At 36.3% G+C, this 25,750-nt stretch overlaps 1 protein-coding gene across 1 annotated transcript in view; it reads left to right on the forward strand.

The window, feature by feature from the left end:
- Positions 1–25,750, forward strand: part of LOC131233785 (uncharacterized) — a 154,061-nt gene that overhangs the window by 80,397 nt on the left and 47,914 nt on the right. Inside the window, exons 24-31 of the mRNA XM_058230575.1 lie at positions 7,743–7,786; positions 7,865–7,987; positions 8,079–8,210; positions 8,305–8,357; positions 8,448–8,496; positions 11,542–11,600; positions 19,785–19,924; positions 20,073–20,263. Of these exons, the coding sequence (XP_058086558.1) occupies positions 7,743–7,786; positions 7,865–7,987; positions 8,079–8,210; positions 8,305–8,357; positions 8,448–8,496; positions 11,542–11,600; positions 19,785–19,924; positions 20,073–20,263 (791 nt within the window). The remainder of the gene's footprint in view (positions 1–7,742; positions 7,787–7,864; positions 7,988–8,078; positions 8,211–8,304; positions 8,358–8,447; positions 8,497–11,541; positions 11,601–19,784; positions 19,925–20,072; positions 20,264–25,750) is intronic.

The following is a 25,750-nucleotide window of genomic DNA, read 5'->3' on the forward strand; positions in this document are numbered from 1 at the left end:
CATGCATTAAGGTAGGCCCACATATACACACACATGACACATCGCATGGGAATTGAAAATTGCAACTTAATTTGCATTCAGAAGGTGTAAACAGGGCGCGACTTGGCTACCACCCTGGAACCAGTGATGTGGGTGGGACCCTGAACGTAGGGCCCACCTCGATGCATGAATTGTATATCCACGCCATCCATCTGTGGTTGTTGAATGCCAACCATTAAAAACTTCCCAGGGTTCACCATAAGTTTTTTTACCATCGAACCTGTTAATAAGATAAAAAAGACCTGGATGAAAGTTAAAAAAAAATAAAAATTCAGCTTGATCCAAAACTTTTGTGGCCGACAAAAGGTTTTTAATGGTAAAAACCCACTGTTCCCCGTGGTGTGGTCCACTTGAACTTTACATTTTCTTCATTTTTGGTACCACACCCAAAAATAATATGGAAAACAGATAGACAATGTGGATATGCAATGCATGCATCGAGGTGAGCCCTATAATCAGGGTCTCACCCACATCGTTGGTTCCAGGTTGCAGCCAAATCACGCTAGTGTAAAGAAAGGAAGCAGATTAAGTGAGACCTTGGACCCACCCAAGACTGCGGCCCGTATTGTGGGTCCCACCTTGATGTATTTATTTTGTATCCATGTCGTCCATCCATTTTTCCATATAATTTTATGGAATTATCCAAAAAATGAAGCATATCCAATTATTGAGTGGACCACAACATAGGAAACAGTGGTGATTGAACTTCCCACCATTAAAAACTTCATAGGGTAGCACCTTGATGTTTCCATAAGGTCACATAATCCTGGATAAAGGGACAAAAAAAAACAAATATTAGCTTGATCCAAAACTTTTGTGGCCCACTAATGGTCAATCACTATTGTTTCCTATGGTATGGTCCACTTGATAATTGGATCTGCTTCATTTTTTGGATAATGCACTTAAATGATATGTAAAAACGGATGGACATCATGGATAAAGAATACATACATCAAGCAGGCCCCATGGTAAGGGTCACATTGTCTTGGGCGAGTATGGGGTCTCACATAATCCACTTTGGTAAACAAAAGGGAAAGAGGAAACTCATGACTTTTTTAAAACCCTAAAATGATGTTCCGAAGCATCTTCTCTACAGGAATGCAAAATTCGGTGATTCTTTCTGGTAAAATAGCAATTGGAGGAGGGAAAATGCCAACAAGATTACTATCCAGTCAAGGAAATCCCGGAAATCCATTACCTCAAAGATTGTTTAGATTATTTCATACTTCTAATCTGCAAAAAAAAAAAAAAAGTATTTTCTTTTTATTTATTTATTTATTTTTTCATGAAGCCTGACTCAATTTTATCATCGATGATCAATGAAAATGTCAAAATTTCAAAAATATCAGCGAAATCTCGCTGATATCTAGATGAGAAGCGATACTTGTGGGTTTTGGTTTTGTTTAGCCGACAACAATAAAATTATCAGTGATAATTTGATAATTTCACCGATAATTTAAACATTGACTACATGTAGCATGCGAGCGCGCGTGGAAGTTGATGCTATGGTAGCATTAGCACCACAATTGTGTTGGTAGCCATCTTTTTTGGGGTGCATATGCTTAGTTATGCCCTTGACCCGTCTATCAAGTGCACCCATGCATGTATAGACACACCCACGCGTGTACATGCGTTACCACACACAGATGGAGGAAGGAGATGTGTATATGGCAGGTCCTATACTGCCATGCGGCCATAACAAGTGATAGGATGGCTAATAGGTTCAATATCAAAGTCATCAAAGCCCTCCCATGCATTTACCCAATTTCTTTCTATACATTTGTTCAGTAAACTTTGACCAACTTGACAAGTGGACTGATCTGGTTCTTAGGCAAGACATCTTCGTAGTATATGAATGGATTCTTGGACATCGACCTGCCTTATGCATGTGTAGGCTTAGGAAAGCTCATACATACACACATGAACATGCACATACACACATATCATGATCATCTAAGCCTTGTAGGTTAACTAAAAGAATCCTGATATGCCTTTCCACTCTACCATGACATATGTATGTATGTTATGGCCAATGTTGTCATAATTGTTATCGTATTGTAAATCATAAGATTATTTCAGATTTCATAAAACATGTCATAAAAAAATATAAAAAAAATAAATTAAAAAATCACATCAATCATCCATTTTGTCGTGAATATGCAAAAAACAAAAAGGTGTATCTTGTATATATCATCATGTCATAATCAAGTTCAAACAATAATTCCTTTTCCCATCCCATGTACTTGTAAGTTTTCTATATAATTCAAAAAAATAACATTTCCCCCCCATCCCCATTTACATTTATGATGCTATATTCACTTGTTTCTATAATTCAAAAAGTAAATTAAAAGTCCAAACAAATCTATTCTTCCTCGGTTGTGCGATCATCATCCTCATCACCAATGAGGTCAACATTATCAACATCATCTTCATCTTCATAATTTGATGTCGAAATAAACTCATCTTCCATCTCTACTTCTTCCACTCTCGCTTTTCCCTTCACTTTGCTTTAAATAGTAAGTTTTCTTATACCAACAAAATAGTTGTTGCAAAATTTATTATAATATAAGCTATTAATTAATAATTATAATACTACATTACAGGATTAAACAATAAGAATACGAGTCATACCACATCACCCATCCGGTTTTGATGGGGATCCGCCTACACCTTGCACATCCTCCAAGCCTTCAACAAAGCATTCACCTATGTCCATTCATGTCTTATTTGTAGGAAGTGCGGGATCCTCTTTCTCCGTGATCTATTCATTATTAGATTCCATATCTTTTAAATATATATGATCAAGCCTTTGGTCCTTCTCTCTCTTTGCATGATGGACTTCGAGCTGGAGATTATATTTTACAAAGATGAGCGCATTCAATCTTCGTTGTTGTTGCTCAAGTCTATTCATCTTCTTTGAATGTATCTGCAAGCCCATAAACGTAATAATATAAGGCTATTGGTCACTAATGAATTCATAAGTTGATTAATGAATTCAATAATGTCTCACCTGCTCAAAAGTGCTCCAGTTGCACTCACAACCAGTAGCACTACATGTCAAACTTAAAATATGAATAGCTAGCTTTTGCAATTCTGTACCCTCGTCTCCGTAACTCTCCCACCATAAACCTAAAACATAATCATATATAATTTATATAAACAATAGGCACACAATTAAACTTATATAAGAAAAATAATTGTAAGTAAAATCACCTGGTTGGTTTGTCATTTTAGTTAATTATTCTGTCTCTCTTCTAAATAAAGCATAGGCCTTTTTTAACTTATCCACTTGCTAATCAATAATAACCCTTTGCCTTGAATTAGGGACCATTCTTTCAATACTGTCATATAGGCTGGTTTTAATCTCTAAATATGGATGAAAATTATCATTATACTGAAATCTCGGATTTAAGAAATAAGCCGCCGCATGTAAGGGTGTATGCAATTGAATATTCCACTGTTTGTCTATGATTTCCCGTATAGCTGAATATTACTTTCACCTCTCCCAAGTTTTTTGCTATAGCATCTTTCGCCTGATCCATCGCTTTATAAATATATCCCATGGTCGGCATCTCATCTGAATCAACTAGCTGTAGCACCTTCTAATGCAGGGGCATTTTCACACTGGGCTCAAGTGGGGTCGCTTGTGGGATGCAAGGGCACACTCGGGGTGGGTGCGGCCCACGGAGGAGGTCTCGTGTTCGAGACTCCTCACCAGGGGTGATTAATGGGCATTTCACACCGGGCTCGAGTGGGTAGCTCGTGGTATGCGGGGACACACTCGGGGTGGGCGGCCCATGTGATTTGGGGCCCACGAAGGGGGTTCGGCCGAGGTCCTAAAACCCATGAGACGTGGGGCTTGGGCTATGAGATAAAAGGATTAATTCGCCATACTTTAACAGTTCGAGCTTTTAGAGGAAGTGGTTAATTGTCCTGCATCACCTTCACCAATGGGAGAGTAGTCTTCAAGCAAACCTTGATAGATGGCCAAAAATCTACATTGGCCAAAACTATGTCTTAAACATGCTTCCCTTTTGCGATCTTAGAGAAGCTACCACCTTCCCATTCTTTGGAGGTAAACATTGACCTCGGGCCAATTCTATTTTCATAAATGCTTTTTAAAGGTAAGTAATATTGATGTAGGACAATTAGCCACTTGCTCTAAAAGCTCGAACTGATAGAGAGTGACGAATCAATCTCTCTCATAGCCCAGGCCCCACATCGCATGGGTTAGGACCTCGGTCGAACCCCCTCATGGGCCCCACTTCACATGGGTTCCGCTTCACACGGGCCACCCACCCCGAGTGTGTCCCCGCATCCCATAGGCTACCCTACTCAACCTGGTATGAAAATGCCCCTGCATTAATCACCCTTGGTGAGGAGTCTCGAACATGAGACCTCCCACTCTGATACCACTTTGATGCAAGACAACTAGCTGCCTGCTCTAAAAGCTCGAACTGATAAAGGGTGGCGAATCAATCCCTTTATCTCATAGCCCAGGCCTCACATTGCATGGGTTAGGACCTTGGCCAAACCCCCTCGTGGGCCCCTCTTCACATGGGTTTCGCTTCACACGGGCTATCCACCTCGAGTGTGACCCCACATCCCACAAGCTACCCCACTCGAGCCCGGTGTGAAAATGCTCCTGCATTAAACACGTAGCAAACCGTATTATGACCGGTCGAGTCAACTCTCCCTTTGCGTGCTTCCTCATCAAATTCAAGACCTAACAATATTTGTAAATATAGAGTGTTATGGCCCTTGCTTTCGTCACGGTCTCTGAATGAACCTGCAGCTTTCCAATGCTTGCAAGCATTATGTATATGCAATGGGCCACACATGGAGATCAAAACAATGTCTTCCTCTTCTCCATTAACATTTGACCCGCCTTCACATAGGCAAATGCACTATCTGTAACTTCTTGCATAATGTTCTCTTCACCCACTTCATCAATCATTGACTCAAGTCTTAAAAATACCATTCCACTTGGAGTATTTTTGGAAATATCGAATGTATCAACAGATCTTAAAAATACCGTTCCACTTAAAGTATTAACCAAAAAATTTGTAATCGACTGATTCACTCCATCGGTCCACCCATTCGACATAATCGTGCATCCAGTCTTCCCCATTCATTCTTATGTACATCAATAGATTTGTCTATCGACTAAAACTCCATCTTCAAAAATTTCTTCCTCACTTCATGATATGACAGAAGCTTCAATCCCGCCCAAATGCAGCAACAATTTCCATCAATGGTGCGAAGAATGAGCTCTTTTCAAGGTTGAATGGTGGGGCATTCACCTATAGGAAATGCGAAATAGATAGACACAAACAGTCTCCATCTCCCTTCTTCTAGATTTTGTTTAGAGTGGCTTGTTGTTTTCTTTTGGCCCACTCTTTACCATAAAATCATCAATTGTTCTCTTTCTTTTCCCACCACCCATTTCATCGATATCATCAATTATAGGAACCCTTCCAACATCATAGGCTATCTATTCTTGTTGCTTCTTCTCACTAACATTACCATTTAATAATTTCTTGAATTTTTCTGCTACCTTATCCCATACTTGGGGACATGTTGCAACAATCTTCTTTGTTTAGGCTAGGTGATGTTTCATTTGAAACACACATCCCCAATATGCCTTTCTACAAAAATTGCATCTTAGGTAGAGATTATTGTTCTCATCCATCTTTGAACAATACTCGCATGTAAGATCATTGTTCTTCAATTTTTATTTATTTCCTATCTTCAATGCTCAAAACGAACCAACATGGCAAGTCAGCAACATACAAGTGACAAGCTAAGCTTGCATATATATTAAGAAAAAACTATTTAGCACCTACACAAACTTAGAAGACTTTAAATTTATTAAAAATGAGAAAACTAGTTTAAATTTGAAAAATTTTGAAAAAAAAAAAACTATTTTTGCCAACATAAACACCAAATCTCACAACTATATATCCCAAGAAAGAAAAGAAGTGATATTATACTGTATGTGGAGCATAAATAACTTTTAAGCACAAAAGCCCTAAAAAAGAATTGCAAAAATCTTTAAAAAATGAAAAATTTTGAAATATTCTATTTTTCTTTTCCGATAAACCTATATTTTCACCAATATATGAAAGAAATGAAATAGAAAGGAATAACTGAATATTTTACTTGTATTCATACCTATTTCAATTAGAAATCGAATGCGAGAAGCGGTGTTCGATTCCGTTGAGCGACGAAAAAGATATCTTGATTTCTTTCTCTAGGTTTCCTATGGCCCACAAGCTCCAAAAGTCACCAAAATCTCTCAAAAGTAGCAAAAGATATGTTTTTCTAATAGGTTTTAAAACCAAAAGCGCAAAAATTTGACCGGATGCTGCCTTTTTGGAGGCTTATTATCGAATCATACGATTCGATCGTATTTGCAATTCGACCATACGATTTGAATCGTACAATTATCGTGAATCGTGCGATTCTAGCAACCTTGGTTATGACCCACTTGACAAGTGGACCAATCTGATTCTTAGGCAAGAGCATCTTCAGAGTCTGATGAATGGATACTTAGGCATTGACCTGCCATATTCATGCATGTGGGCTTAGCAAAGCTCACACACCCATCATCATCATCATCTATAAGCCTTGCCCCAACTAATTGCAGTCAACTCGCCATTCCACACTATCATGGACATATATGTTTGTAGGTAAATTCTCTAGTGCAAGCATCTTAACCACAATTGTGGTGCAAATGACCTTTTTGGGTGCCACTGTGATGTATTGATAACATCCAGTCTGACCATTATGCATGGTTCCCCGTTTATGTGTGGGTCCAGAATGAGGCCAATCCATGACTTAGGTGGGCCACACTTATAAAACACCTGAGACGGACGCCTAGATTCTTGTAGAGGGCTTACTGTGCTTTGTGTATTCCATCAATCTACTGATATGAAACATCAGCACCAGATGATGGGACAGCTCAAAAATCTGCCCATTATGAAACTCAGGTTGGCTCCGAGCACAAATCAATGATGGGCATACCTTTTCGAACTGTTCCTGCCATTGTGCCCTACATGAGTTTCGGATTGGCCTGATTTTTGAGCCCATGGAAAAATGCAACATCACGTGTGTGATGGTCAGATTGGACGCCATGAACACATCTTCGTGGTGTGCACAGAGGTCATTTGCAACACAACTTTGGTAAAAACATTTGCACAAGAGAATATCCCATTACATACATCTTTGGATGTGCTCTTTTTGATTACAAGTTTTGCATCAATGGTGATATCTCCTGTTCATGATTCTAAGATTTTCCTGAACTTCCATGTGAAGAATTGGTCACTCTGGTTCACATATTTCTGTCCATTAGTTTAAGATATGTTCTTTACAAGTTCTTTGACATATCAAATGTACTTCTTGTTTAGGATTATTTGTCATCCATACCAAACAAATGCTTAAGAATTTTCATCTCCTTTTATTCTAGTGCGTATGTTTTCTCTTGCTTGGTGGTTCAATTTTGCTTCAGAATCTATTGTTCTCTATGTGGCTTTTGGGCTAGCTAATGTTCAGAGTCTACTATTGCTGAACAGTAGCAAATACCTCTGGATTCGTGGATTTATGTATTATATCCCTCAACTTCCATAACCAGGAGATATGTAGCCTGTTTCTGCCTGGGCTATTATTTCCTTTGTGCTGATTGTCATCTGATGTATTATCAGGGGTAGAGCCTTTGTGGGATCAAGTCGTTGGCCATCTTCTTGAGGTGATAAGCATGAGATTGTCTCGTGGTTTTGGTGGTTATAACAATTTCATTCTTGACATCGACAATAATGTTCTGCAGCTTTCGGAGAACTCCAATCCACAATTACGAAATATGGCTCTTGATGCATTAGATCAATCTATTTGTGCTGTCTTAGGTTCTGACCGATTTCAAAGCACCAGAAACCATTTTGCAGATGACAATGTTAGTAAACTATTCTTCTTTAGTTAGAATTTCACACACTACCAAAGTATGGTATCTGATACTGCTTGTCAATGTTTTCCCTTACTTCTAGATGGAAATTATGCGTACGGACTTGAGATCATTTGAATGTTCTATAATATCTCCACTAAGGGTCCTTTATAAGTCTACTCAAAACCCTGATGTCCATGCTGGATCATTGAAAATTCTGCTTCATGTTTTAGAGGTAATTTTATTCAAATTGACATGGCCTGTTCGATGAATTTTAAATAGTCAATTCTTTCTTGACGTATTGTTTTGCTTGCAACATTGCTCTCCAGAGACATGGAGAGAAGTTATACTACAGTTGGCTCAATATTCTTGAAATGTTGAGGTTTGGTTTATACTTACATAATCCGTTCTTTTTACTGTCTAATTGTGAGTGGTACCTGCTTCTTGATTCTTGATTACATTCATTTCCCAGGTCAGTCGCTGATGCATCAGAGAAGGATCTTATCCCATTGGGGTTCCAGGTAAAAGAAGAAATTTATTGGTTTTAGAGAATATAACGAATTTTCCTAATATTGAATAGAATGAATTTTGCTAATATTGAATATTCCATTGTCATCAGGTTTTTGTTTTTTCATCTTTGTGTGTGTGTGTGTACACACATGTGCACATTGGCAATCATAAGTTAACTGGATGATAACATTTGGCCACGTACATATAATGTATGAAAATGTGTGCGCGTGCATGTGTGCGTTTGAGTGGGTGCAAGGTTTTATGTCTCGTTATTGTATCGTAGCCTTGGGATACAGAAACATGTATTGAGATGATTGATAATATAGCAGATGACAGGGAATGTATTGTTGATTGAGGGATATATTGAGGAAACATTAGGAAAAATGTAGAATTTTTCAGTGAAATTTCATGAATGTTAAAAGACACATTACCACACACTTCGGACTCAAAATATATAAAAAAAGGTACTTGATACTTTCATATGGGTGTAAACCATTCCATGTCAGACAAATATTATATCCAAATTGAGTTGATGTTTATTCAAGTATCATACAGTACAAGTAGTGGAATAATACAAAAAAAGAAAAAAAAACAGAAGATACAACCAGAAACTAAAGAGAACCAATACACCCCTAGGAAGAGTTCCCCCCCCCCCTCCGAAAAAAAAAAATAAAATTTCACAAAAAGTAGCTTAAAAAAAAAACATCTGAATCTTCTTTTTATTTTCACCCGTAATTTTGCTCAAGTCACTAATACATGCGATAATGTTGCATGTATCAATGATAACTTGCATTTATAACAAAGGAGTTTGCCGATGTCTCACGCTATTTTAAATTTCACAAGATATCAGCGATGTTATTATTATTGTCGGCGATGGTATTGATAATATTTTCTTCTTTCTATTCTTTGGTGCGACCTTCCTTGGGCGAGGGTCGTGCTCCCACGGGCATGCTATGGCGTAGTATTTTAAATAGCGTGGCGTTTGGCCTTCTATAGCGTATAGCGTAAGCTGCACCATCCATAATATTTTTTAATTAAAATAACAGAAAATATGATAAAATTTTCAAAATGCATAATTTCTATGAGTTATTGACTACGTATCTGGATCATCAACTGCTTATTTCCTTGCAAAATCTCTCTCTCTGCCTTTAGACATCTCTAAGTGTGACTTATTCTTTTTTTTTAATATATATATATATATATATATATATATATTTTAAATTAAAACATCTCAAATTCATGATATAGACCACAATTTGGATGGTCCGGATTGATCTAAGTGCTCTATCCATGATTTGGGCCACAATTTGAATGGTCTGGATTAGTTTAATGTAGTGCCATGTGTCATAAGTATAAGTCTTCAACATTTTAAAATAGGTGTTAATCTAACATAGAAAAACCACTTAAAAATGAGATTTCATGTAGCTTATGCTATCTACACTATGCTACATGTAGCATAGACTACATGCACTCCAACTTATGCTACATACCTTGTAGCTTATGCTACCAGGGAGTTGCTCTACTTGCGTACTCTACGTAGCATACGCTACATGCTATGCTGCAGCGCTACTGAAAACACTGGCAGTATGGGACCCCTCCAAAAGTGGTGGCCTTCGGATAACTTGTTGGTAGAAAGAGGGTGTTGACAATTTATAATCCAAGGAAGAGAGGAATGTTCATTCCGAATAAGTACACTATATGTAAAAATAACAAGGAGTTAGTGGATCACCTCTTCATCCATTGCCCCTTTTCTTGGAAGATTTGGGGTTCTATCCTCTCTTCATTCAAGATTCAGTGGTGCATGCCCGCTTCAGTGGATAGCTTTTTGGAGGTACGGCAAGGGGTTTGTATTCCAAGCAAGCTCGAGCGGAATGACAGTTGGCTATTTATGTGGCTTTTTGGGCTTCTTTTTTTGGTTTTGGAGATGGGTGGCGCTTCAATGATACCACAAAAGGAAGTTGTTTTTGTAATTAGTAGGGTGAAATTTATCGTTGCCAAATGGGCCTCTTGTATTTTGCTTTTGAAAGATGCTCCTTTGCTTTGTGCTAGATAGGGTTGTAAACTCTGTGGTGCCATCTCAGCGCCCTCTTAATAAAATCTCTTTATCTTTCCAAAAAAAATAAATGTTATCGATAATATTTGCAATATTATCTAAACAATGTTATCAACCCCCATATCTGTATTGCTGATGAGTGATATGGATTATATTGGCCAATATCATCAATAACATCAACAATATTTTGAACATTGCATGGGTGTCTTATAGTTTCATGAAGCATGAAGCGAAGCGGCAACAAATTTGGGTGGAAGAGCTGTGAAAGTATGAGCGGGAGGTTGAATGTGAAGTGTGAATGAAAGCAGAGCGGGAGCTTGAATCCGAAGTGTGAGTGAAAGCAGGAGCTGCCCCTAGTTAGAAGAACTGTGCAACTAAGGCGCGTGTGCACATTGGCAATTAAATGTTAGCTGGACAATCACACTCATCCAATTACTTGTAATGTCAGACCTGCTCATATTTGCGTGTGTGTGATCCGCAATTGCCCGCTTGTGTGCATGGGCGCATGTGACTGTTTAACTTGATTCGAACCTCAAACAAGAATACGACTCTTTTAACTTTAATTTGAACCTCAAACAGGAATTCCTGGAACAAATCTTCCTGTGATGGTGAGTGCATGTAAAGTGGGCCTCAAATTACTGCACATAGTTTGTGTCAAAACTCCCTATCATATGATAGGGATGATTCTGCATATCAAGTAGAGCCTCAAAACTTTTCTCGCAATTGTGTTATGTACCAACTTTAATACAAGTATCTATACTAGAAAGAGTCTGTAGTCATAAAGTGTTGAAACTGTGACATGACATGGTTGCTACAATGTGCTGCAGATCCATTTAATTGTTGCAAGAAATTCTAGAATCTTGTTTCATTCAGTGCCAGTAGGACATCCAATGCTTGACTGATTCTAGAATCTGGCTTCCTTCACTGCCTGTAGGACATTAAGGACAATAATAAGAGGTTGGCTTATCATTTATCTTCGAGTGTATATATTTATTTTTTGCAGAGTGTTCGTGTTATCATGAATGATGGACTGTCAACAATACCTTCAGATTGCCTTGATGTGTAAGATTCTGTGTCCTTTGTGTTTCTTCCTCCATTTATTTGCAAGTCGCTGATGGCTTTCTGTTTTTGGTTACTGTTCGAGATCTCATATATTATAGTCTCTTGACATTGTCTCTTGCTCTTGGAGAACACTTTGGCATGATTTGTTTGTTTCCTTTTCTTTTGACAAGCAGCCTAGCAGATCTTTATGAAAAAAAAATAAATTTCGAAAACCTGAATTTATGGGCTTTTGACTATTTCAAATTTTCAAAATGATGCGTACGGTTAGATGGAAAAAATCACCAAAATGCTCTTCATTTATTTTCTTTTAACAAAAATGGCAGAGCCAATTTTTGCAGGGTCAATGGAAAGTGTTTATGACATCTAACCCATCAAATACGTGGACTCTACCATGATTATTGTATGACTAAAAATCAGGCTGATCTAGTCATCAAGTGGGCAACATCACAGAAACCAACATACACCTCTCAAAAACCTCCAATTCCACATTTGGCCCACCTGATAATGGATTAACCTAATTTTTGGGGCATTTAATCATCATGATATGGCGCACATTTTGTACAGGCTGGATGTCATACAAAAACCACGTCAGCTCCATAATGCTTGGCCACAATACTTTAAAGAAAACTGACCAAGGGCATTCTGGTCACCACGCCAACCAACCAGACAGCTGTTTGAAAGCAAGTAGTTTCACCTCAAAGGATCCTTTTGAAAATTCATAATAGTTAAGGCCTTTTTCATAAATTCAGTTTTTTAAGGATTTATTTTCCATAAAAATTCTCATTTTCAACATATATCAACTTTTATTGAATCATGTAAAATACAAATATTGTTTATTTTCTATCTTTTGTAATTTTTTTCCTTCATCGCTCTTAAGGAAAAGTGAAATGCATACAAAAACACTCATGGAAGACATAGTTCAAGGTCCTATAATGCCATCTTTTCCTCAGCAAACAATGTGCCAAGTGATCTTGCATTCATAACTCAATGCTTACATTCCCGTCTCATCATAAAATTTAACAACCATAGTGTGAAATTATCTTTTCCAAATAATAGGAAACTTAGCTATTAGAAGTTTCTTTCCATCTTTAACATCAGTGTGCCGAATCCATTACATGACAGCTGATATGGCTGTTATCTAATGGTATCGGCGGATCCCCATATGCGTTAAGTGGTTGCAACTGTGTGACCTTGGAAAAGTGAACTGTATGGTTGAAAAATGGCCACATATATATATATATATATATATATATATATATATATATATATATATATATATATATATAGATTTCCAAATCTTCTTTGTTCCACTTTTCTTCATTTCCTACTCATTTTTCGTTCTTCCTACTTCAATTTCAACCTACCTAGTGTACAAAAACAAGATTAAGAACTCCCCATCTAAGGTTTTTGAATGGATCAAAAAGCTCCCAGGGCCATTTTGGGAGAAATTTGAAAATAGAGGTAATTGATTTTTTTAATTTTTTAATTTTAAATTTTAATTTAATTTCTTGCTGGAAATTGTTTGTATGATGATTAGAAGCAGTGTTATCAAATGCGATCGCATATGCGCATATGCGATCGCATATGCGCATATGCGATCACATATGCGCATATTATTGATCAAATCGCATATGCCATGATGGCATATGCGATCCTGGCAAGTATGCCATGGCATACTTTTACATGCGATAAATATGCGATCGCATATGCGAGTATACGATCACATATTTCCCAATAGCCAAGAGCAGAAGTTTTTTATTTTTATTTTTATTTTTTTCAAATTGGAGAACTTTTGCCTATAATTAGGCACTCATATCCCCTCCATTTTCACTATTCTTTACTCCAAAGCTCTAAATCTCTTACTCTTTCTCTCTTACACCTCTTTCTTTCTTACTCTAATCTCTCTACAATTATTTCAATTATGTTTATTTTTTGTATTTTATAAGTTTTGCTTACTTTTTGTAAATTAAGTTGTAAGTGATAACTTGTAAGTTGTTTCAAGTTATCCATTTATCATTAAAATTTCTTTGTTCGAAGTTTATAATAATTAGTTATCTTTTAATGTAGCTTGTTGATTGTTTTGTTAAAATTTATATAATATAATATAAGTAACTAAATATATCACTTAATGAAACACTCAAACTATAATGAAATAAGTAAAATAACCCAATCCAATCATGTGTACTAATAAGACGAGTTTTTCCCTCTTTTTTTTTTTTTGAAAAAAAATATGCCATGGCGTATGCGATTGTGCGATCGTATATGCGAACAGCATATGCTGATCGCATGCAATCGCATATGTGATTTAAGAACATTGATTAGAAGACCCAATCAACCATCTTTTGCTAGATTTGTTGTTGATTTGGTACTTCTTTTTGCCCTATTTATTTCATATTAATATATTATTGTTTTTATAAAAAAAATAATATAAAAGTATTAATTGTTTTTAAAAAACATTTTTTATTTTCTAGCTATTTTTATTTTTATTTTTCATCTGCAATATTCATTTTAGAATACTTTAATATGTGTAGGATGATTAGATGTAGAAAACCATGCCTTAGATTGGGTATGCTAATTTCATATCTGACAAATCATATATAGGAGTTTTTGCACTCATTCCAAGGCAATCTGGTTATAAAATCAGCAATCAACGTGTGACTGCATTACCACCAAAGAGTGGACTGTTACGCCATCATAAACATGGTGAAAATTTAAAAAAGAATACATATTTGGAATCCTCACATTTTCCAGAATTTTTGTACTAAAAAAGAAAAACATTATGGGCCCCTCCATCGGCCGAATCTGCCGATACGGTATTGGTGGCCGCCGTTACGCCTACCAATAGTATTTCAGCATACCAACTGTCATCTCAAAATTGGAAGGTCTAGAAATATGTAATCAAATGTTGATTTCAATCATTTCTACCATGGAAAAATAAAACTTCTCTCTCAATGGATTCCACGATCCCTTGCATGATTAGGTGTACAAAACCATGCCTTAGATTAGGGGTGATATGCTAATTTAGTAAAAAAAAATTAAACTTTTTATTTTCTAGCTATTTTCTCATGAACAATAACTATTAACAAAAACCCCCAATTTTTTTATTTTTATTTTTTTTATATCCAATATTCATTTTGGAATACTTTAACATGTGTAAGATGATCATGTGTACAAAACCATGCCTTAGATTAGGGGTTATATGCTAATGTACAATTTTTTTAATATTTAAATTTCTGGCTATTTCTGCATGAACAGTAACTATGCACAAAAGCCCCCAAAATTTTTATTTTTATTTTTTGTTTGCAATATTCATTTTAGAATACTCTAACATGTGTAGGATGATTAGATGTAGAAAACCGTCCCTTAGATTAGGTATGCTAATTTCATATTTGAGAAATCATATATAGGAGTTTTTGCACTCATTCCAAGGCGATCTGGTTATAAAATCAGCAGGCAACGGCATGATTAGTACTTGGAAAATTTTAGCCTCTTACTCAACTTGTTTTTTCAAAAGATGTGTAAGTGTGCTCTTGATCCTAGCCACTATCCTTTGTGTGTACTTTGAATCAATAGTTTCATCCCCCAAAAAAGGTCCTTTTTATGATTTAGAACATCCAAATATTCATAATTGTTGGTCACTAGATTAGTTAGGCTCATTTGTATTCTACATTAAAAGAAAGTCATGGACTTATTAAAGGAGGGGTCCATCAAAGAGAAAAAAATACCAGTAAAATAAAAAAAGATGAATGTGAAATATAGCGCATAGACCCTCATAATAATTACTGGATGATGTACAATGAGATATGACCCACCTTTCATGTACATGCGCAAAAGCCCCCAAAATTTTATTTTTATTTTTCATCTGCAATATTCATTTTAGAATACTCTAACATGTGTAGGATGATTAGATGTAGAAAACCATGCCTTAGATTAGGTATGCTAATTTCATATTTGACAAATCATATATAGGAGCTTTTGCACTCATTCCAAGGCAATCTGGTTATAAAATCAGCAATCAACGCGTGACTGCATTACCACCAAAGAGTGGACTGTTACGCCATCATAAACATGGTGAAAATTTAAAAAAGAATACATATTTGGAATCCTCACATTTTCCAGACTTTTTGTACTAAAAAAGAAAACATTATGGGCCCCTGCATCGGCCGTATCTGCTGATATGGTATTTGTGGCCTCCGTTACCCCTACCAATAGTATTTCGGCATACCAACTGCCATCTCCAAATTGGAAGGTCTAGAAATATGTAATCAAATATTGATTTCAATCATTTCTACCATGGAAAAATAAAACTTTTCTCTCAATAGATTCCACAATCCCTTGCATGATTAGGTGTACAAAACCATGCCTTAGATTAGGGGTGATATGCTAATTTAGTAAAAAAAAATTAAACTTTTGTATTTTCTAGCTATTTTCTCATGAACAATAACTATGAGCAAAAACCCCCAATTTTTTAATTTTTATTTTTTGTATCCAATATTCATTTTGGAATACTTTAACATGTGTAAGATGATCAGGTGCACAAAACCATGCCTTAGATTAGGGGTTATATGCTAATGTACAATTTTTTTAATATTTAAATTTCTGGCTATTTTTGCATGAACAGTAACTATGCACAAAAGCCCCCAAAATTTTTATTTTTATTTTTTGTCTGCAATATTCATTTTAGAATACTCTAACATGTGTAGGATGATTAGATGTAGAAAACCGTGCCTTAGATTAGGTATGCTAATTTCATATTTGAGAAATCATATATAGGAGTTTTTGCACTCATTCCAAGGCGATCTGGTTATAAAATCAGCAGGCAACGTGTGACTACATTACCACCAAAGAGCGGACTGTTACGCCATCATAAACATGGTGAAAATTTAAAAAAGAACACATATTTGGAATCCTCACATTTTCCAGAATTTTTGTACTAAAAAAGAAAACATTATGGGCCCCTGCATCGGCCGTGTCTGCTGATATGGTATTTGTGGCCTCCGTTCCGCCTACCAATAGTATTTCGGCATACCAAGTGCCATCTCCAAATTGGAAGGTCTGGAAATATGTAATCAAATGTTGATTTCAATCATTTCTACCATGGAAAAATAAAACTTTTCTCTCAATAGATTCCACGATCCCTTGCATGATTAGGTGTACAAAACCATGCCTTAGATTAGGGGTGATATGCTAATTTAGGTGTTATGGATATATCACTTGGGGCCCAGTTTTTGGTGTTACCTATTATACTTACGGTGGAAAGGTTACCATTGAATCATTTTCCAATACATATATATGTTTGTGTGTGTGGAGGAATGCTAATGTTTCCTTTGTCATGTGGACATTAGTAATGTTCTAAAACTTCTTAATTGTTATGTGGCACTTACAATCATCATTGTGAGCAATCTGTGGGGAGAAATTCAAGCTGATCGTATGATTTTAACTGTTAGATTAATACATGAAAAATGGATTGTCAAGATCGAGTAGAGGAACAAAGTATCTCCAATCATTGTTTTGAGATGTCTATTCAATAGTTCTCGACATGAATTGCTTATGATTGCAAAGGAACTCTTTGCTTTGATGACACTAATTATCCATCTTTGGCTTTTAAAAAAATGGATGATTAGAAAAAAAAAATGGCCCTCATTCAAAGGGTTATGGTCAACCAATCAATGTGATTCTTTCCACTATGGCTAGCTCCCAGTTATATGATTGAATGCACCATTTGGATTGATGAATGGCCATCCTACATGTGACTTAAAAAGCTTTGGGGATATTGGCAACATCCCCAACACACATATTAGTATTGGGTTACTCTAAATCTAGGTTGGCAAACTCAATATTCAGTAAATTTTGTTCCTTTGTATTGGGGTTTCTTTCCCCATCTAGGTTATTGTATTTTGATCAACATTAAAAAAGAAAAGAAAGAAAGAAAGAAAAGAAGAAGAAGAACAGAAATAAAACTCAAAATTCAGTCCACCCATAAAATTTGACTCGGGCAAGTCACGTTTTGTAGAATTGGGGCCTGGTTTTCCTTAGTCATTGATCGACACCAATGATATGAATGGGCCATGGCCATAGATACCAGTCTTATGGTGGGGTCTTGTTGTGATGGCTGTAGAAAATCCCTAGATTGAAAGGTCCTATATGTTGGCCTTATAACTATGCCATGCATTGTGTTGAAGAATAGCCATCATTTTTAATGGTGGTGAACTTCAATAGGATTCTAACCCGTTATTTAAATGCCTGCGAATGACAACAATAACAATATTTAAGCCCCTTTTTCTTAAGAGCAATTTGATACTTTGGTAGAGTATGGTGGTTGATACTCTGGTGCTTAGAAATTGTACATGTGCTATACATTGACTCAAAGTAAGCGGTCCAAATGGGGGAATGAATGGTATATTGCTCATATACGAAAAACCAGATTTGTTGAACAACCGTAATCTCTAATTAGTAGAGACTTGTTTGTTGTAATCAAGCCATTTGATATTTTTAATTCTCAACCATCCTTTAAATTTTACCAATTAGACATTTCATAGAATCAATATAGTTATTATATTGGACTCCTAAGTGGTTCACACAATTTGGACAGTTTGATTTGAGTTAGTTCCATGCCACATGCACAAATTCTTAGTGCATGCATATCAACCATCACACTTTGACAGAGCATCAGTTTTTTTCTCTTCTTGTTCTTTTTTTTTTTTTTTTTTTTTTTTGTGGGGGGGGGGTTGTGTTTGTGAAGCATTGGGAAGGAAAGAAGACAAAGGAAGAAGGTGAAGGAAGAATAAGGAAGAATTAAGGAGGAAGAAGAACAAGAGGTGTACATGACTCACCTGGGTTAAATGACTCGTCTGAGTAACTGAGTCTTGGCAAAACGCGGGAAAACTTGCCCTGTTCATGTCTTGATTCTATTCCCACCAAGTCTACTTCATTTTTTACTCGGTGAAGAATAAAAACTAGGTAAGCTCGGGCGAGTCCCAAGTCGACACGCTGAGTCAGTGAGTCAACCAACTTTGATCTACATACAATTTTCATTGCTATATTTTGACCAGCGTTTGAAGTATCGGTATCACTACAAGTTTCGCTGGTTGGGGATACGGAAACAATATCGATATCACCAATAGTATCGTAGATAACCGGAAATGTGGGGAAACATGTGGGAAACAGTTAAATTTGTCAATGAAACTTCAGGAGATGCTAAAATACACATATTTACAGATTTAGGAATCGAAAAATTGCAAAAAGAATGCACACATAATAACTTTCTATTTAATGGGGGCCTAAAAGCACGTGTTGTCATAAAAAATCAGTTCAACCATCCCATCCATCCCATCTATCCATCCAACCAAGCAACCTACCATCCAGACATCCATCGATATTTTAGAATATTGACAATACACAATACTCACTGAGAAATCATCAACAACTGGAAAGGAAACAAAAGATTGTGGTCTCGATAGCGCCTGTGTTGCAATAACGATAATAGTGCAATACTATTGATATTATCATCAACAAATTGAACACTGTATACAACCATGCGACTATAAAAAAAATTGAATGGATTTTTTTTTTTTTTAATAAACAAATTTTTGGCGACATCGATACATTGGTGATATTATTGATATATCACTGATACACTTGCAATACAAGCGACACCTGGAATTTACACAATTGAAAATATTGGCGATACATTGCCAATACTTAGCGATACCTGGAATTTCTGATACTACCAATATTATTGGTATCACTACCAGTGTTATCAGTATCACCAAGCTGAAGATCAGGGATACTTCAAACAATAACGCTGACTCGGTGGGGAAAACAAAAACCGGGTAAACTTGGGAGAGTCCTGAGTTGGTTAACCTTGGTCTAAATACAGTTTTCACTGTTATACTCATCTGAAAGTCTTATGTTTACTTGTTTAGAAGCAATGGGTTTGTGTTGTTAATTCGTGGATCATTTAATCCCTTCAACCTTCTCTTCATCATTCTTTCTTCAATCATTAACTTTCTAATTTATTTTGTTTTCGTGTGGGTTTTCAACCAGTATATGTTGTTGAGAATCCTTTCAATTTTAGATTCGGCTACAATATGTTAGGATGATAATTGGTAGACAATGTCAAGTTTTCACGATCACTGCTTGCTGCATTTTGACCTGATGCCATTTGTTGAGCCACTATTGTAGATGTGTAGAAGTCACTGGAGCATACAGTTCACAAAAGACAGAGTTAAATATAAGCTTGACAGCAATAGGGCTCCTCTGGACCGCAACCGATTTTATTGCCCGAGGGTTGGTTCATGTGCATAATGAGGAAAAGGAACCAGGTTATCTTATTCTGATCATGAAATTATTCTAATATTGTATCGAAAAAAAGTATTTCCTATCACTTGCAGCAGACCCATGGCCCAAGCATTATTCTAAATGTGTTTGCTACTTGTGATGCTCACTTTTTGCCATCCTATAATGTTGTAGGTGCGCCATCTGATATTCAAGCTAGTCCAAGGCAGAAAGATCGTGGTGAAAAGTTTCAAGATCAACAGACTGCCCATACTAACAATGAAGTTCACGACCAAGTTTCCATGATAAACACAATTGATCGGGATAGGTTGCTACTTCTAGTTTTCTCCATTCTTCAGAAACTAGGAGCAGATGAAAGACCAGAGGTATACTGCAATAGTTATGATTACCAGCATTAGCATTTCTATATTTTCAGTGGTGAAATCTTGGTAGTAAGTTTATATACCATGTTCGAAAAGGTATGTGCACCTCAAAGTGTGATACACTTGAGGTTTGGCGAAGCATATGTCAGGCATTTGCTTCTTATACTTTTCATGGAGCTTGTCAATTCTATTTTGTATTTCCTACCTTCTAAACTCCTCCTTTCGAGCGATTCTATGGAATTGTGGGGATTGCATTCATAGTCATGATATACCATTCACCATTAATCACATCTCCTTTTGATAAAACTCTTAATTAAAAGAGTAAACCAAAAGTTTCTACCTTGTATGGTAATGCGTAGGACCATTGCTGATGGATCCTTTGTCATTGGTTGCTAATTGGCAGTTGGCACTGAAGACCATTCTTGGTATTTGTTAAACATTGAAGCAGACTTTTGTTGTTGAGCAACTAGCATCGAAATGTGTCCAATAGCCGTTGAGCGTTAAGATGTTTGTATAACTTGGGATGTTATGACATCTATGCAGCTATGAAGCGTGAGATGCCCCTATCTGTGAAGTGTTAAGCGTCTCTAGCTATGGAGTGTGAAAGCAACTTGCCTGGTTTTGTAGCACCATGAGCCGTTTGTGGGATAATGGCTGATAACCCAGGGGTATCACTGGTAATCCAGTTGGGGCTCCATGGGATCGACAATTTGACTGCAGTGGTGTTTGCTAGATATAGATCATGAGTAGACCACAGTTTTTGTTGTGGCAACGAATGCCTTCGATGATGCTCAAAATGAGCACTAGTGTCCAAATCTTTTAATCATAGTGATGTCCTATATAGTAGGTGTGACGTGTATGGATCTAGAGCTAATTAAGCTATAAGGCATTTATATCACCACTATTCTAGGTGCAGTACAATCGCAATTGGGTAAGGCTATGGTCTGAATCATAGGTCAAGTTAACGTTGAGAGGTCACACAGCGCATAGGGTATTTATATCTTGGGTGTAGTATACACGTGATGGTGTGAGCATGAGCTCTTGACCAGTTTTTTAAATATTGACGATATCGGCCGATATATCTTGTATCCCACATGTGCGATACAAAATGCACAAGTAGCGCGATGTATCCCACATGTTCGATCCGATGAGCATTTTCAATCCTTTTTTTTTTTCTTTTCTGTAAATCATATTAAATCTGTGACAAATCGTTACAAATCCATGATTTTTCATGTTTTGCATGAAAAATCATGGATTGTGAGTATCGATTTCGAGATTTGGAGAAGGGCTGAGTTATGGAAAATTGAAAAAAATAAAAAATTTCCAATTTCTCGTAAATTGGTTGCAAACTATGTCCTAAACATAAAATCAAACATGTATGTAACCTAATCTAGTGATTCATTTTTTTTCTTTTGAATGTATTGCTTTGTTTTCACGTCTTCTTACATTTATAAATTATATGAATAGACTTTGAATATACTTGCATCAATTTAGTTAGACAACGCATAGATTAGGACCCCATACAAAGAAAACCTATTACGTGCACTTGTTTTTTGTAATGTTTTGATTTATAAGTATGCATTGATGTCTTTTTTAACAATCACTAAAGTTTTGCTGAAAAAATCAACCAATTTCCCAATGTTTCCCCATGTGTTCATCACCAACAACATATTACATGATACAACCGATATATCCATGCGATAACTAATATGTAGCTATATCCCAAGAATGCAATACGTAACGATATACCGATATTTCAAACAATGCTTTTGGCAATGGTCCAAACCATGAGTCAAGTTGGTGTCAGGAGTCATTTAGAGGGTTGTAGGACATCCCAGGTGAGAGGAGGGCTATAGGTGTATATTTTCTAAAAAGGAGTGTCATAGGTGTGCTATCTCACTCCTATAAACTATATAGGTTAGCTTAGAGGGCTGTATGACCCCTTCCCTAAGGGGGACAAGGTTGTTCATGTGAATGCACACCCTATTTACTTTATTGGTCAACCTAGAGGCTCAACTCTTTCCTTAAAGGGCATCAGCAGTGAAGCTATAATGTTATGTAGCGTATGCAAGTAGCGTAAGCTACAGGGTATGTAGCGTTAGCTACAGAGCATGTAGTGTACGCTACATGTCGATGTAGCGTAGCATATGGCATACAATGTAGCGTAGGTAGCATATACTACTTGCAATCTCCTTTTAAAAAAAAAAAAAAATTTCTTTTATGCTAGTTCAACACCTATTTTAAAATGGTGGTGACTCATCCCCATCACATGCGGCACTACATTAGATCAATTTGGACCATTTAAATTGTGCTCCATATCGTGAATAGAGCACTTATATCAATCCAGACCATCCAAATTGTGGTCCATATTGTAAAATTGTGATGTTTCAATAAACAAAAAAAGAAAAAAGAAAAAAGATAGGTCACACTTAAAGATGTCTGAAGGCAAAGAGGCAGAGAGATTTTGAATGGAAATATGCAGTTGACAATCCAAATACACAGTCAAACACTTGTAGGAAATATGCATTTTGTAAATTTATCATATTTTTCTATTATTTTAATAAAAAATATTAGGTATCGTGTAGCTTACACTATATGCTATGTAGCTTATGTTACACGCTATAGAGGGCCAAACACTACGCTATATGCTACGCCCTATTTAAAACACTGGGCATCATGGAGGGAAAAGTACATTAGGAGGGCTGATTGCAATTTCTCCCCATAGGGACTGCCTAAGGATTTGGTAAACATTGCTGAAGATGAATTTCAGGTTGAACGATGTAAGAAGAAGAAAAGGGATGATGATTTGGAATTGTGGTTGTATAGAGTCTTATGGAACTTCTATCATAGGAGGCCAGGATCATCACATCCCCAGGAAAACCCATTTTGGGTATAAATATAGAGTTAATTGAAAACTGTGTTCGTCCTTGCCACTCGACATCTACAAGGCATGGAAAGAGAAACCATTGCTAATCTCTTATTTTCATTAAAACTAATCCTAACTGTCGGTTACTAAAATAATAAAGAGGACTAAAATGTCCATATTTCTTTTCACAACCATAAAAACTTTTTTGTAAATTTGTCACGAGTCACTTAAATGATAATTGCATGATCTTGGACTTGTTTGGAAGCTAATAGTTTTTCAAATTGTTCTAATTTCGTTCCATTCGGACATCATTTGGTACCTCAAGAGTGGCTCAAAAAGTTAGGAAAATATTAACTCTAATACCAACTGTTCATTAGATGTAATCCCAAACATCGTTTATTAAAATAATAAACATGAATAAAATGTCCATAATTCTCATCGCAACCATAGATCACAGCCAGAAAACCTTTCCATAAATCTGTCACAAGTTACTTAAATCATAACCGCATGATCTTGGACTCAGCTTTAAAATGGTACCAATTTCATTCCATCCAGACATCATTTGGTACCTGATGAGTGGCTCAAGGAAACTAACCCAACATGTGACCGGCTAACTTCTAACTTGTGAACTCCAAGAGTATAACTTCTAATTCAATAATGAATTTATCGAACTAAGGAGTACAGGACTCAAAGTATAACTTCTAATTCAGTAATGAATTTATTGAACTAAGGAGTACAGGACTCAAAAGTATAACTTCTAATTCAATAATGAATTTATTGAACTAAGGAGTACAGGACTCAAAGTATAAACATATGGACTTGTGAACTCATGATTTGACTTCACCACAGCTAAGGGGTCCACTAACTGATTAGATTGCCCTGTGGGCGCATAGATCTTGTGGACCAGTATCAGAGGCCTAGAAAACTGTTTGGACGGATTGTGGACTAATATCCTCTAATTGATTGGATGGATTGGGCCGAATTCTCTGATTGAGAAGATTGTGGGGTCCTCTCCTAGGCTTTCATGGGACCCATTCTTGGGCTGCATGAGAAACATTCTGCCTAACATGAACTCAAAAGGACTGAGATAGACCAAAACATATTGGAACAAGTACTGATACATTTTGGTACCTCTATGCTATTAGAACACGTATCTGTTCCTCCACCAGTTTGAAACGCTTTGGCCTTGCTGGGATGAATTTTCAGTTGTGGTTTCACAATTTCTCTTAAGAGTTGTATGTCTCCCGAATTGGGTGTGTGCACTATTTTAAATATCGACGATATCGGCCGATATATCCCACGATATATCTTGTATCCCACCAGTGCGATATGAAACGCACAAGTAGTGCGATATATCCCACATGTTTCGAATTTCAATGCTCTTATTTTCTGTAAATCATGTTAAATTAGTGTCAAATTATTACAAATTCATGATTTTTCATGTTTTGCATGAAAAATCATGGATTGGGAGCTTCAATTTCGAGATTTGAAGGAGATGGGCCGAGTTGCGAAAAATTGAAAAAAAATCAAAATTTCCCAATTTCTCACAAATCGTCAAACATCACATTAAACATGTCTGTAACCTAATCTAGTGATTCTTCTTTTGCTTTTGAATGTATCATTTGTGTTTCCACACGTCTTCTTACATTTATAAATTATATGAATAGATATTGAATATGCTTGCATCAATTTAGTTAGACAATGCATAGATTAGGACCCCATACAAAGAAAACATATTACGTGTACTTGTTTTTTTGTAATATTTTGATTTATAAGTGTGTATTGATGTCTTTTTTAACAAGCACTGAAGTTTCATCAAAAAATTCAACCAATTTCCTAAAATTTCCCCATGTTTCCAACAACAGCGATACATTACACGATACAACCGATATATCCCATGCGATAACCGATACGTATCTGTATCCCTAGAATGCGATATGTAACGCGATACTGATATTTCGAACACTGGGTGTGTCCTTTTTTCTTTTTTCTTTCTTCTTCTTCTTCTTCTTCTTCTTCTTCTTCTTTTTTATTTTATTTTATTTTATTATTTTTTTTAAATTTAATGGATGACTTAACCCACACAGTGTCATATTTTAGTAGAAAGTAAAGTTTATCTTAAGGCCCTTTCGCAGTGCATGGTTTTTACCTTTGAAATGCTGGAGTATATGGAACTTTTAACAAACAAAATTGATGCATAGAAAATCGTGGTTAATACATGATGATTATGTGCATAAAATGTTCTTGATTCTTACCAGAAAATATGTAATTACTTGACGCTCATCCCATCCCATGGATTCCCCAAGAATATACCTGAAAATGTCCCAACGATATTTCGAACATGTACTAAGAACATTTGAACCAGAGTGTACCAAAAGCCATATCCATAAATTAACTGTTCCTGTCCTAGTGATGGATTGAAGCGTCATACGAAACCAATACATATTGCCCATATAGCATTGGTTTTGGTGCCAAAATTCTTCATTCACCTATCATGTAGTTCCATATTTCAGGAAGATAATTGTGTAGAAGTTTTCATTGGCATGTTTCAATGCATTTTGTGGGATTTTTTTTTTTTTTTTTACCAAAACTCGAGTGTATGGTCTGATACATATCGGTTTCGC

Source organism: Magnolia sinica, chromosome 18 (assembly GCF_029962835.1).
Source record: "Magnolia sinica isolate HGM2019 chromosome 18, MsV1, whole genome shotgun sequence".
Taxonomy (NCBI): Eukaryota; Viridiplantae; Streptophyta; class Magnoliopsida; order Magnoliales; family Magnoliaceae; genus Magnolia; species Magnolia sinica.